Source organism: Anarhichas minor, unplaced genomic scaffold, assembly GCF_050575085.1.
Source record: "Anarhichas minor isolate MPS153535 unplaced genomic scaffold, ASM5057508v1 ptg000024l, whole genome shotgun sequence".
Classification (NCBI taxonomy): domain Eukaryota; kingdom Metazoa; phylum Chordata; class Actinopteri; order Perciformes; family Anarhichadidae; genus Anarhichas; species Anarhichas minor.
This window is the reverse complement of record NW_027466470.1, coordinates 17,672,895-17,686,098: the sequence shown is the minus strand read 5'-3', so window position 1 is coordinate 17,686,098 and position 13,204 is coordinate 17,672,895. Positions and strand designations below refer to the sequence as shown.

General features: G+C 44.1%; 2 protein-coding genes across 2 annotated transcripts; both read left to right on the top strand.

The window, feature by feature from the left end:
* The first annotated feature begins 3,968 nt into the window (after positions 1-3,968).
* On the top strand, positions 3,969-10,091 carry mcm6 (minichromosome maintenance complex component 6). Its single transcript, XM_076097830.1, has 18 exons — positions 3,969-4,177; positions 4,342-4,488; positions 4,727-4,837; positions 4,962-5,049; positions 5,602-5,763; positions 5,870-6,035; positions 6,167-6,315; positions 6,486-6,636; positions 6,752-6,893; positions 7,033-7,174; positions 7,274-7,381; positions 7,628-7,783; positions 8,016-8,144; positions 8,262-8,426; positions 8,776-8,899; positions 9,006-9,194; positions 9,314-9,453; positions 9,549-10,091. The coding sequence occupies exons 1-18, from the start codon at positions 4,080-4,082 to the stop codon at positions 9,654-9,656; spliced, it is 2,475 nt and encodes an 824-aa protein (XP_075953945.1). The 5' UTR covers positions 3,969-4,079; the 3' UTR covers positions 9,657-10,091.
* Positions 10,092-10,185: 94 nt separating this feature from the next.
* Positions 10,186-12,428, top strand: LOC142956840 (uncharacterized). Its single transcript, XM_076098596.1, has 3 exons — positions 10,186-10,258; positions 10,503-10,770; positions 11,927-12,428. The coding sequence occupies exons 1-3, from the start codon at positions 10,189-10,191 to the stop codon at positions 12,096-12,098; spliced, it is 510 nt and encodes a 169-aa protein (XP_075954711.1). The 5' UTR covers positions 10,186-10,188; the 3' UTR covers positions 12,099-12,428.
* Positions 12,429-13,204: the final 776 nt, after the last annotated feature.

Genomic DNA, 13,204 nt, shown 5'->3' with positions numbered 1-13,204 from the left:
TTGACTCTCTGTTATATATGTACACGCTCAGTCTTGTCCTTACTAATAGAAAACAATACGACCGGGCCTAAAAACAGCCTGACAGAGCTGCTGGCACACCTTTAGCCTCTCCCTATTAGCATGTGGATTCCATATCAGCCCTGCATTCAGAGAGGTGCTAACCACACATCGTCCTGCAGAGCCAGTTCTGTGGCTTTATGCAGCTGTCTTATTAAATATGATGTTTCGGAAAAAAGAAAAATCTGGATGTTAGCAAGTTGCAACTTTCACAGAAATGTTACAGCTCATTTTACATTAGCCCAGCAGCATGTTTGTGCAGTGAGTACTACAAAGGGTTTGCAACACGTGTGTCCTCGCTGGTGATGCTGAGCCAGGCCTGCACCACGATTCACTTCATGCTCGTTTTAGGGAGCTTTTGCCTTCAGTCTGGTTCTCACAGCAAGTCAAACACATGCACAGCTTCACTTACGTACTTTGCCAGTCAGGAATATTATGAAATGCTCTATGGTTGCTTTTTTTTCTGTATTAGCATAACTACCCTGCTGCATGATTGTAGGGAGTCTGTGTATAAAAAGGGTTACAAGCCTTGCTCTCTTCTCCCACTACATGAGCACACGTGAACTTGATGCCTGCACTCAAACCTCAATCAATATTTCATTTCAAGTCCAGCGTCCGGCGGTACACCACCAAAACAATGCAAATGTGTCACCATGTGAATACAACTACACCAGGAAACGACTGTTTCTAAACCACTGCCCTCTCCTCTCTCATATCCTGCTGCTCGTGAAACTGTTTGTTCCATCGTGTTGTTTATCACCTGCTGTTGCCTCAAATCTGACACCATCAAAGTTTTCATGTCTGTGTGTGCGCCTGTTTGGTGACTGCTGCATGACTTCACCACAATGCGAGTGAAGGTGCTACCGGATACATGTGTCTGTGTGCATTACTAGTATAGCAGCAGTACTGGTACTCAGTTTACACTACACTTGTCAGCAATACGTTTGACCTCGAATAACTTTTTGAGGTACTTTATATACTGCTTATATAGATCTACTTTATTACATTTCAGAGGCAAATATTATTTAAAAACATCCTCCTCACCAACCTTGATGGCACTGATGGACTTGTGGTGCATCTGTTAGTGTTAGGGGTTTAGTGTGTGTGTGTGTGTGTGTGTGTGTGTGTGTGTGTGTGCGTACAGATGGTCAGGTTCCCTCATATTCAGACAAGCTGAGTTTCCTGCTGTTGAACAATCGTGGGAAAACCAGAGGTCAAGACAAAAGGAGAAATAAAGAGGGAGAGAACGACTGGGTTGCATCCAAATGGCCTGCAATAACTTCCTGCCTTGTTCCTGGTGGATTAATACAATGTGGCAGGTGAAACCAATAGCCTGCCGGGAGTGTTTGCATGGACCCTAGCAGGTGGAGGCGTGAGAATGATGCGGGAGCAGAAATAGACATTAATGGGTTTGGACTGAACCCTGCAGATGAACTGCAGACATTTTGTGTGCGTTTAGATGACTGCTAAACACTTAATAAATAATGCACTAACATTTTTAAGTGTTTAACTATGTGCTCGTCAACAATTATAACTCCTCGTAGGAAGCATCGATTAAAAAGATCAAAGCTCAAGTCAATTCAATCAAGTCAAAACTTACACAATATACATTGTTTCCAAACAACAGCACATACTGAGCAAACTGATAGCAGATAAATTGACTGTGCTGCAGGAAGAGAGAAGTTATAATACTTTCTGTTCCCAAAGTCGATATTTTATATTTTATCTGTTGGAGTTCATTGTAACTGACATGAACCCGAGGCAGCAGCAGCAGCTACTGTTCTCCACTGATCAGAATCAGATCCACTGATCCGCGAGTATTTTAACTGACTTAAGTAACTGCGCCTTTAGTTCAGGCTGGGCTGTTAAAAATGTGTACTCCAAACCTAGAAAATTTAAATTTCATTTCTATGCTCCTCACTGTTGACAACCTCTCTGCTTCCGTAAATCAAACTCAATGCACAGTGTGATGAGGGCCCAGTTTGTTGCTGCACAACCTGTCACTGAGGTATTTGATGGAGAACAGGGTGAGGACGAGCAGCAGACTTGAGAGGTTTTGAGGTCAATATGTAAGAACAGTGTCTGACCATGAGTATGATGATACTGTACATCTTTATACTCTGATATGTATTTTTTATATTGTGCCAAAGAATTGACAGGATATAAAACAATACAGTTTGAATGCTTTTCACAAGTGCGTAGAGGTTGGAGCTACTACTATATGCATATTGCATAAACATATTAGTATTGATCCACTGTGGCTGTGCACTGCTGTGTATTCCGGTAAATAAGAAGTGGGTTTGATATTATCCTCTTTCTTCTTAAACAATAAAATTGCTGACGTTACAAGCAACCAAAACCTGCGCGCTGCAGCGATGAAGCTGCGGTCATTTAGCATTAAACCTCACTAAACAAAGTCAAAACAAAGATAAATGCATTTTCAGCACAGGAAATTACTTATAGCTTTATTGCTCGATTTGTATGGCTGACCTTTAAACTGGATGTTGTGAAGTCCTTGGATGGCAAAGGGTGGAGCAAGTCAAATATGGAACTGATAGTAAAGTAACTAGGCTTGCCCTTTAACGCCTCTTTCGTATATTTACCGGTAATTGCTATTTACGGAAATGAGAAAAAAATAGGTAATTGGTATTCCCTTGTCACATGACATGCAGTACGCGCTGCAGCGTTCCAAAAGTATAATTATTTTTTATCTTGGGGCGCAGCCGTGGCACCATAAAGAAATAGGCGCTTGGGAACGCTTGCGCGCGGCGACGGCATTGTTCTCGCTTTTGAGCGTCTACATTGATGATGGGTTTGATCGTCGTGAATGACACCTACTTATGATTCTATAATCAGTCAAAAAGCTATTTATTGACTTCCATTAGAATTTCACTTATACCGAGACAGATGTAAATTCATCCACCAACCTGTCACCAATACTTCACAACTCAAGTTTCCCTGCAGCGTCACATTGCAATTTCAGTTTAAATCGTGTCAAATGCTTCCCTATAGTAAGAATTTAATCTAACAATGGTTTTCTCTCTGAAATAAAATTGCTCTAATTCTGTGGGCCGTCTGGGCATTCGAGAAGCTGACCTAAAATCTGGCTTCGAGGTGGAACTTAAATGATGTATATATGATGTATACAACTAGGTTGAAAATTAACCATGAACATCAAATATCAGATGAAAGAAACTGCATTAAATACATCTGTATCAATAACACAGATAATTAACAAAGACACAGGTAAATATAACTAAGTCTATGGTTTAAATACACCTATACTGCCATCTAGTGGTATAAATGGTATAAAACACTTTTATTCTGCGTTCACTAAAGCAACAGCACAATACATGGAATATTAAATATCAGTGCCAACAGCAACAACTCTGTGAACACAAAAATGACTTTTATTAAACCATATTACTTACTGTATTGCATCAAACAATGCACCGATTAATCGCGCTCTTGCTGTGTACGTGGATACATGCATATTAAACTGCATGTAGTCAACTTCTGTTGCTAACACACTCCCATCAGCCACCGTTTATTTATTTGTATTTATTTATTTTTCTTCTAATGTTACCCTGTTACACTTTTCTTGCATATGGTCATTCTATTGCTCTTTACTTATATTTTGACATATATATATATATATATATATAATATTTTGGAAAAAACATGGTATTTCTGTAAACGCACACGGGCCTCTTGCACATTTGTTTTCTCTTGAACTTTATTGGCTTGAAGACGGAAGCGTGTCGCGGGTACCGGCTTAATGACGCTGTGTCGGTTAACATCTTCACTCCTGATTGGCTACCAGACATACAGCATTTGCAAAGCTTCGCCGATTGGTCCAAAGTGGCGCGCCAACGATCACGTGTCACTCTTTTCGCGCGAAACTGCAGCTCTGTTGTCGGGCCCGCAGCGTGCTGTTTGTGTGTGTCCGGAGTGGATCAGTGCGGCGCTGTGTTTTGTACCCGTTTCTGAATCTTTTTACAACAGTTTGACGGTGTTTCAACATGGATGTTGCCACAGCCACCGCGGAGCATGCCGGGGAGATGGTGAAAGACGAGTTGGCGGAAAAATGCCAGAAGTTATTCCAGGCTTTCTTAGAGGAGTAAGTCAGTCAGCGGCAGGCTTCACCGTATTGTTGTCGGCCGTGAATGCATCATTTTAATATATTCTTTATCCCTAACCACGGAGGAGTTATTGATGTGTTGTTCTGCTGTTGATCATTATGTTATATTTAATTATAATCCCGCTGCCTGTATCCGTGTGCAGGTTCCAGACCGGGGATGGGGAGGTGAAGTATGTCCGGGAGGCCGAGGAGCTGATCCGGCCCGAGAGGAACACCCTGCTGGTGAGCTTCACAGACCTGGAGGGCTTCAACCAGGAGCTGGCTACCACCATCCAGGAGGAGTACTACAGGTGAGCACCCCCCCCCCCCCCCCCCCCCCCCCCCCCCCCCCCCCCAACCCCCCAACCCCCCCAACCCCCCAACCCCAACACATCAGTTGCCCCGCAGCCTCAGTTTGATCACGATGCTGTGCTCTCATCTGTAAACTCACACACGAGATACCGGTGGATTTAACGACTAACGGGTGCATTTGCAGCCACGGAGAGGCAGCTGTGTGGATTAACATGGGGGGGGGGTTCTGTTTTTCAGAGTTTACCCCTTCCTCTGTCGGGCAGTGCGCAACTTTGCTCGGGACCATGGGAACGTTCCTCTCAACAAAGAGTTCTACGTAGCCCTCGAGGAGCTGCCCACCAGACACAAGTAAGACACAAAGCTACCTCAGGTTTCTACTGTCCATTTCAGGTTGCTTTGTTGCCTCCGCAGAAATAGATTATGTTGAATTAGTAAAGCTAGAGCAATACATCAACACCTGTGTGCACTTTAGGATCCGTGAGCTGTCATCCATGCGCATTGGCACCCTGGTGAGGATCAGCGGTCAGGTGGTGAGGACGCACCCAGTACATCCAGAGCTGGTAAGATGTCCTGCAGTCAACACAGGCAATGAGATATTAGTGGTGTGTGTGGAAACACCCATAGGTGCTCCACACTTAGAAAACAAATCATGTTTTTTTAATCTATATGTGCATATGTAAAGGGCTATTTGTGTCCATGTACTGTATTTATGTGTAGATTGAAAAATATCCCATATTACTACCTAACCTCAATTGACACCCCTCACTCACCCATCCAAATGGACACAAACTCACTCATACACACACACACACACACACACACACACACACATCGACTTATATACATTTTGCTGCACCCCCGTCTCTCATTTTTATACTACTCAGTCTATACCAATGCTATTTTCCTCAGTCTCCGTATGTCTCCTTTGTTTTTGTCCCTGTCTTACTTTGTATCCTTTCTTGGCTCGTATATATGTGTTTATGTACTTGTCTGCACTTGTTTTGTATTCACTTTTCTACACAATAAACCCATAACGAATCATAGCTGTCATATGAAACATAGCAACGCTGAGCTCATATGTGGTAGCATTGTCTTTTATAATGATTCTGCAGGTGAGCGGCACCTTCCTGTGCATGGACTGCCAGGCGATGATCAAAGATGTCCCCCAGCAGTTCAAATACTCTCCACCAACCATCTGCAGAAACCCCGTCTGCAACAACCGCTCCCGCTTCCACCTCGACACACACAAATCCAAGTTCATCGACTTCCAGAAGGTAACTATGAGCGAGGATCTGTGTGTGTCCGTAGTAACATGTGTGTCGAGGTTGGTAACAAGAGGTTTCTGATTGAGTCTTAACTCGGTGTGTTGTTGTTTTTTAGGTGCGTATCCAGGAGACGCAGGCGGAGCTGCCTCGCGGTTCGATCCCGCGCTCCCTGGAGATCGTCCTGAGGGCCGAGGCCGTGGAGATGGCTCAGGCCGGAGACCGCTGTGACTTCACCGGGACCCTCATTGTCGTGCCGGACGTCTCTCAGCTCAGCACTCCCGGTATGATTTTGAACACACACTTTCAGCCTTCAAGTCACAGAGAGTGACATAGTCTGAAAGCGACAACGTCCTTTGTTTTTTAAAATGTATTTGACAACTAACGACTGTCTGTATGGCCGTCCCGTCTCCAGGTGTGCGAGCGGAGACCAGCACCCGCGTAGCTGGAGGTCCCCAGGGCTTTGAGGCTGAGGGTTTGAGAGGACTGAAGGCTCTGGGAGTCAGAGAGCTTTCCTACAGACTGGCCTTCCTGGCCTGCAACGTGGCCCCGACCAACCCCAGAGTAAGACACACACACACACATACACACACACACACACACACACACACACACACACACAACAACCAATGCATTTCCATAGCAATCGCACCTACAGCTTTGTCCTCCTTCAGACAAGCAACCGGAGCTCCAAACATGGCCGCTGTTCAAAAGTGTGTTTTCTCGTGTTGCAGTTTGGCGGGAAGGAGCTGCGGGACGAGGAGCAGACGGCGGAAAGCATCAAGAGCCAGATGACCGAGAAGGAGTGGGAGAAAGTGTTTGAGATGAGCCAAGACAAGAACTTGTACCACAACCTGTGCACCAGCCTCTTCCCCACCATCCACGGTCAGTGCTCCACCCGCTGTTGAACGTTTTTCCGTACACAGGAAAGTCTTGTTGAAGGGTATTACAGCTGTGGATCTGAAGTTAAATGCGGGTTGGGGGGGGCCGTTCTTTTCAGGCAACGACGAGGTGAAGCGCGGCGTCCTGCTGATGCTGTTTGGAGGCGTTCCCAAAACGACCATGGAGGGAATCTCGCTGAGAGGAGACGTCAACGTCTGCATCGTCGGAGACCCCAGTACCGCCAAGAGCCAGTTCCTCAAGTATGTGACGCAACATTACGGCAAAATACCAGTAACTACTGTGATCCGTCAAATGTAGGACTGACCGTATTGAGTCTGTGCACAGATCCGTCAGCTTGAATGGTAATTTAAATGTGTGTGTGTGTGTGTGTGTGTGCAGGCACGTGGAGGAGTTCAGTCCCAGAGCGATATACACGAGCGGCAAGGCCAGCACCGCCGCAGGTCTGACGGCAGCTGTGGTCAGAGACGAGGAGTCCAACGAGTTCGTCATCGAGGCCGGAGCTCTGATGCTGGCCGACAACGTGAGTGTTTCAGCGTCGCAGGGCGGACGGAGAGAGACGTGAAGTGTGTGTGTGTTCGGTGGCGTTATTGACGGTGTTTTTTTGTTTTTTTTCCTCCAGGGCGTGTGCTGCATTGATGAGTTCGACAAGATGGACATCAAGGACCAGGTGGCCATCCATGAAGCCATGGAACAGCAGACCATCAGCATCACCAAGGCCGGAGTCAAGGTAATGCAGTCGAACGTTTAAATAATACCTTCACGGTTGTGTCTCCTAAAGATCGATACGTTTTGGTCTGCCGGACTTATACACCGTTTTTTTGGTCAAGAGGAAAATTTAAAACCAACGAATTAGCTTGACTTGCGAATCCAAACGAAGTAAACCGTTTCCAACTTCAAGAAGCCAAAATCAAAAGGAAGCCGTTCAGTCGTCTCCGCAGTAAGAGTAACCAGACTTCTCCTCCGTCTCCTCCAGGCCACCCTGAATGCTCGCACCTCCATCCTGGCTGCCGCCAACCCCGTCGGAGGGCGCTACGACCGCGGCAAGAGCCTGAAGCAGAACGTCAATCTGAGCGCCCCCATCATGAGCCGCTTCGACCTCTTCTTCATCCTGGTGGACGACTGTAATGAGGTACGCGTGTGTTCAGCGTAGGCCGTGCATTTTGTTCCTGCGCTGATTGTCAAATCGACTCGCATTTTCATTTCAACTTGAATGTGTCTGCATTATGTTGACCTCCCACTTGTTGTATTCTTATTTGGATCCTTTTAGTTCTGGCATCCTCTGATCCGATGCAGGCGTTATGAGCGTTTTATCTCTGACTCGAGTTGATCTAATGCTGCACATTCATCCGTGTGTTTCCCAGGTGACGGACTACGCCATCGCCAGACGCATCGTGGACCTGCACTGCCGCGGAGATGAATCTGTGGACAGACTGTACTCGCTGGACGAGATCCGCAGATACCTGCTCTTCGCAAGGCAGTTCAAACCTAAGGTGTGTGTGTGTGTGTGTGTGTGTTCACCTGCACAGAGTGTGTGTTCACATCAGGTTAACAATGTGTGTGCCTGTGATCCGTATTAACCGTTGCATATTCCACGCGTACGTCTCTAGATCTCCAGCGAATCCGAAGAGTTCATTGTCGAGCAGTACAAGCGCCTCCGCCAGCGCGACAGCTCCGGAGGCGTGTCCAAGTCCGCCTGGAGAATAACGGTGCGACAGCTGGAGAGCATGATCCGCCTCTCGGAGGGCATGGCGCGCATGCACTGCTGTGACGAGGTGGGCACCGACCAACAATGGTTCACAGTTGGTAACACAATAAACGTTTGACACACTGATACTGGACAGGTGACCGTTCTGCAGAAAGCAAGCCGCAAATATACATTTATAACCCGAGAACTGCAGCTCTGGCTATAATAACGTGGCACAACATCGTAAAATGACCGTATTCATTGATTTTAAAACCTCACAATGTAATGTGTCTATTTAACAACCCCAGTACTTTTCTTTAAAATGGCAAAGTTATATTTTGAATTGACTGTAAATGAATGTTTCGTATTGTAACTACTCACACGCATATTACATGTTACAGTATGGTGACCGTTGCTTTTTCTCTTTGTGTCTTCAGGTGCAGCCCAAACATGTGAAGGAAGCCTTCCGTCTTCTGAACAAATCCATCATCAGAGTGGAGACGCCCGACATCAATCTGGAGCAGGACGACGACCTGGAGGAAGAGGAGCAGCAGGAGGATGGTACGCACACGCACGCGCTCTCTTGGATCGTATAAATGCACATGCAGAGACATGACATAGCTGTTCTAGATCCGGGTTTTATCTAATGCAAACTTTACCTTTGCAGGAAGCGCCGTCCCTAACGGTGTGAACGGCCATGTGGATGGTGTTAACGGGGACGCCAATGGAATTAACGGACACGTCAACGGCCACGCGGCGTCTGGCGGCCAGCCCAAACCGGCTCTTCGCCTGTCCTTCCCCGAGTACAAACGCATCTCCAACCTGCTGGTCCTGCATTTGCGCCGGGCCGAGGAAGGTGCGAGACGCCTCTCTTCGTGCCTGCCTGTTAAAGAGTTTTCCCATACTTTGTTTGTCTGTTCTTTTCTTTGTATTATTAATCAGTCCTAACATTTTCTGTCTCTGTCTGCGTTGCAGCTGAGGAAGAGGAGGAGCTGAAGAAAAGCGCGGTGGTCAACTGGTACCTGAAGGAGATCGAGTCGGAGATCGACTCCGAGGAGGAGCTCGTCAACAAGAAGGGTCTGATAGAGAAGGTCCTCCACAGGCTGGTGCACTATGTGAGTCCACCCGCTCCAAAAATACTACCGCTGATCAGTAAACCAGCAGTCATTTTTAGCCGGCATGACTTGACCGCGTGTGTCTGCTCCCCCAGGATCACATCCTCATCGAGCTGTCTCAGGCGGGGCTGAAGGGCTCGGAGTCCGCGAGCACAGAAGAAGAGGTTCTGGTCGTCAACCCCAATTACATGCTGGAGGATTAAACTCCTCGGGCTTCCACGATTGTTGATATTTAACCTCAACAGTGAAGCTGATGTTCAAGTTGTTTTTGAATGCTCACATGTAATGCATACATAACAGTAACATTCGAGATGCTATTTGACTTGTTTTGTACTGTATAGAAGATTCTAGGCCTCTTTAAGATAAAAAAAAATAATCTGTTACTCTGTCAACCTGACTTTTGTAAATACGCTGCTCTCTCTTCCTCCAGTTGTTTGCTGACTTCGGTCTGTTTGGCTCTCAGTCAAGGGAACTGCCCTGAATTGTGTACACCTAACTGTATATTCCAGGCATACATTGAGGCTGACGCACCTCCATGGTTTCAAGTTATATTGTATGTCTTTTTGTAAAATGATGACATGAAGTGAATTGAAATGTTGAAAAGTTTGATAAATAAAATGTTAACATGAACACAAAAACACTTGGCGCTGTTTTCCTGCTGCGTTTCAAAGAAGCGCTACGTCGATGTCGTCCACTAGGTGGCAGCAGTCACAGATAATTGAAATGCCACTGCGCATGCGCGATACGCCTTATTCAACAAACATGGCGGCGTCCTACGTGACAGCAGTCAGGACAGCACTTAAAGGTAAAATACAAATTTATTAACATTACACGTCCTGTAACAAGTAAGCTGCAAGATGCTAAACATCCAAGCTACCTCGTGGCCGAGTCATTCGTGTAAATAACGTCATGTGGCGTTATTTTAATGATTGCTTTTACAACACAGGTGTATTTCCTTGTTTATGCACGATTTAACCAGACTGAACCCTCACATTAACCTCGCTGCAGAGGTGACAGAAGTCATATCTGTTAGTTCCTTTTTCTTTTAGGTGTACGCCTTGTTCCGGGCCGGTGGCTACTGACGCAGAGGTGCCGAACCCCGGCAGTGTGTCAACATTCTCGGCTACACGTCTCCCCTGCTGCCGCCCTGTGCAGCTCTAGGATAGAACCACCGAGAAGCACGCAGACACACAGCACATCCAGCACCGACACAGAGGACAGGAGAGCCGAGGAGGAGGAGGAGGAGGAAGATGAGGGTCCTGAATACATCCCCCAGAAAAAGGCGAAGAACCCCATGGTTGTGATCGGCTACGCCTGGTGAGTCTCTTCTCTTCTCTCTACATATACTCTGCCACAAAAATGATCCCTTCATTAAACACAACTCACGTCATCAGACATAAGAGGCATTTTACAAAATAATATCTCCCATAAATGATCATAAAATGAGTAATAAAGTAGGAAATGGACTTCATTATCAGTCTCACCGACATCTAAATGCACCTGAATGTAGCTGAGCACATATTTACCTTTTAGAGTCTTGGTTAAGTTGTGCTTCACATAAGGCTCTACAACGTAGTTGATATACATGAGACAACATTTTAGTAATAAAGGTTTGTACCATGAGACCATTTACTCTTATACAGATGCTGCAATTAAAAATATTGAATACCATGTTGTAATATGAGTACTGCTACCAAGGCAGCAATGCTGTAGTTGGACAAGTTGCATTGAAAACGTTTCATTTTCTGAATAACACGTTATATATTGCTTTATATTTCTAATTAAACAACATTAGTGTTGTTTAATTAGATCTTACAGTCTTAAGGTAACTCCTGGTCCTAAAGCAGTGAGCTGCTGGTGTATCTCATTAGCGGCAGCCTGTGTGTCAGATCTACCAAATGATTCAGTTTTACCATTCAGATTATTTACTGACTGCTGTTGTCTGCAGTGACGACTACTAATGTGACAGTCTCACAGCAAATCAACTCAAGTGTTTGTGTTCTTGCACCAGAAGTCATGTGTAAATACAGCAGGTGACAGAGGCTCTAGCTTATTGGGTACACCAAGGTAAAACAAGAATCTGACCGTCATGAAGATAATCTAATCTAAATTATAATGTCTGCACTCATTTGCGTAAAGATAGTGGACAAATATTAGAATAACCTCTCAGTTTAATTACATTAATTCAACAGCAGCGCAACCTCAAAAATGATCATAAACTTGATTAGAGCCTCTTTCATGAGAAGGATTTATTACCAGACTGTTGTATTGGACGGCATTAGCTTTAGCTAGGTGTACCTAATTAACTGTAAACTGAGTGTAAATGTTCAAAGTAACATTGTGTACTCCTAGGGAAAACTGTGATTTATAATTACTTAAATTAAGAGAAAAGATGAACACTGTAGATTGTAGCTTTCCATACTTTGTGTTGCCCACTAAGTAAAGTAATCACTATAATAACTCCCTCCTGTAGGATGATCGGCCTCCCCACAGGCATCATTGGCTTCATCCTGGCCAAGAGAGAGGTGGACAAGAACCGACTGAAGCAGCTGAAGGTTCGACAGAGGATGAATCAGTCGAATGAGGGAGAATACGTAGGGAGTCGCTACCGCCATGGTGCAGAGGATGTCAAACTGGACCGATGATGGACATGAATGTCGCCACCGAGACGGTGACTCCACTGAACTGAAGCCCAAAGACTGATTACAGAAGAGATGTCAACTTTATGAGCTTAAAACATCCAAAACCTTGCTCGTGAACAAAGATGGAGTATCCTGTTAAAGTTGAGCATTACATGGAGAACGATCATATATTTATTAGCCTTGATGCTGATGTTCTATAAATATGATAAAGGAAATGAATGTATATTTATAAATGTGTGATTAAATGAACAATAATCATCACTGGTACAAATGTATATGAACCACATTGAAACTGATATAAATGTTTTTTTTATATTAAAAGGCAAACACAGATTCCTCATCATTGATGTTTATTTACAAACAGCCGTGCTGCACATTCAATACGTCTGCCTTTGTTGTTTTGAGTCAAGTGTGATGAATAGGGGTCATAGTATAGAATGCCATAAAATTCTTAGAAAAGTCATATTACCTGAAAATTGAATATATAAACAATATCGTAGAGTATGTCATAAAGTAATTTTATAGTGTCATAAAATGCCATTTTTATGGCATCCAAAATGTCATAAAAAAGTCATAGTATAGTATGTTGACTTTCTTTTAAAAACAGTATATAGTTTGTCCAAAATATGATGAAAAAGTGTCAAAAAAAGTCCTAGTATAGTATTTTGAAAAACGTCTTAGTATAAAATATCAAAAAAGTCATAGTATTTAAAAAAAGCTCTAGTATATTGAAAAAGTCAGAAGGTTTCAAGGATCATTTAGTGTCATAATGCAACACTGCAACTGCACAACGAAATGCAGTTGTAGCAATTTGCAACACAAGAAATGCAAAAATATGACAAACCAAACATCCACAAATCCTAAAATAGTATAGTATAGTATATTAAAAAAGTCATGGTACTTTGAAAAAAGATAAAAAATAGCAATCTAAGTCATGCTATGTAAAGTAATAGCATAGCATGTCGAAAGAATGATAAAAAAGTCAGTTTCATACGTTGAAAAAAGTAAAAAAACAATCATATTATAGTATGTCGAAAAACGTCATAATATAGTTCATAAAAATATAACTATAATATATTACGTCTAAAAAAAAGGCATAGTAAATTTAT

Excerpts from the sequence above, each read along its gene's own strand:
- mcm6 (XM_076097830.1), top strand. The coding sequence starts at position 4,080 with ATGGATGTTGCCACAGCCACCGCGGAGCATGCCGGGGAGATGGTGAAA. Across the intron at positions 7,175-7,273 it reads CTCTGATGCTGGCCGACAAC|GGCGTGTGCTGCATTGATGA; the intron begins GTGAGTGTTTCA and ends TTTTTCCTCCAG. Across the intron at positions 8,427-8,775 it reads GCATGCACTGCTGTGACGAG|GTGCAGCCCAAACATGTGAA; the intron begins GTGGGCACCGAC and ends TTGTGTCTTCAG.
- LOC142956840 (XM_076098596.1), top strand. The coding sequence starts at position 10,189 with ATGCGCGATACGCCTTATTCAACAAACATGGCGGCGTCCTACGTGACA. Across the intron at positions 10,259-10,502 it reads AGTCAGGACAGCACTTAAAG|GTGTACGCCTTGTTCCGGGC; the intron begins GTAAAATACAAA and ends TTTTTCTTTTAG. Across the intron at positions 10,771-11,926 it reads GTTGTGATCGGCTACGCCTG|GATGATCGGCCTCCCCACAG; the intron begins GTGAGTCTCTTC and ends TCCCTCCTGTAG.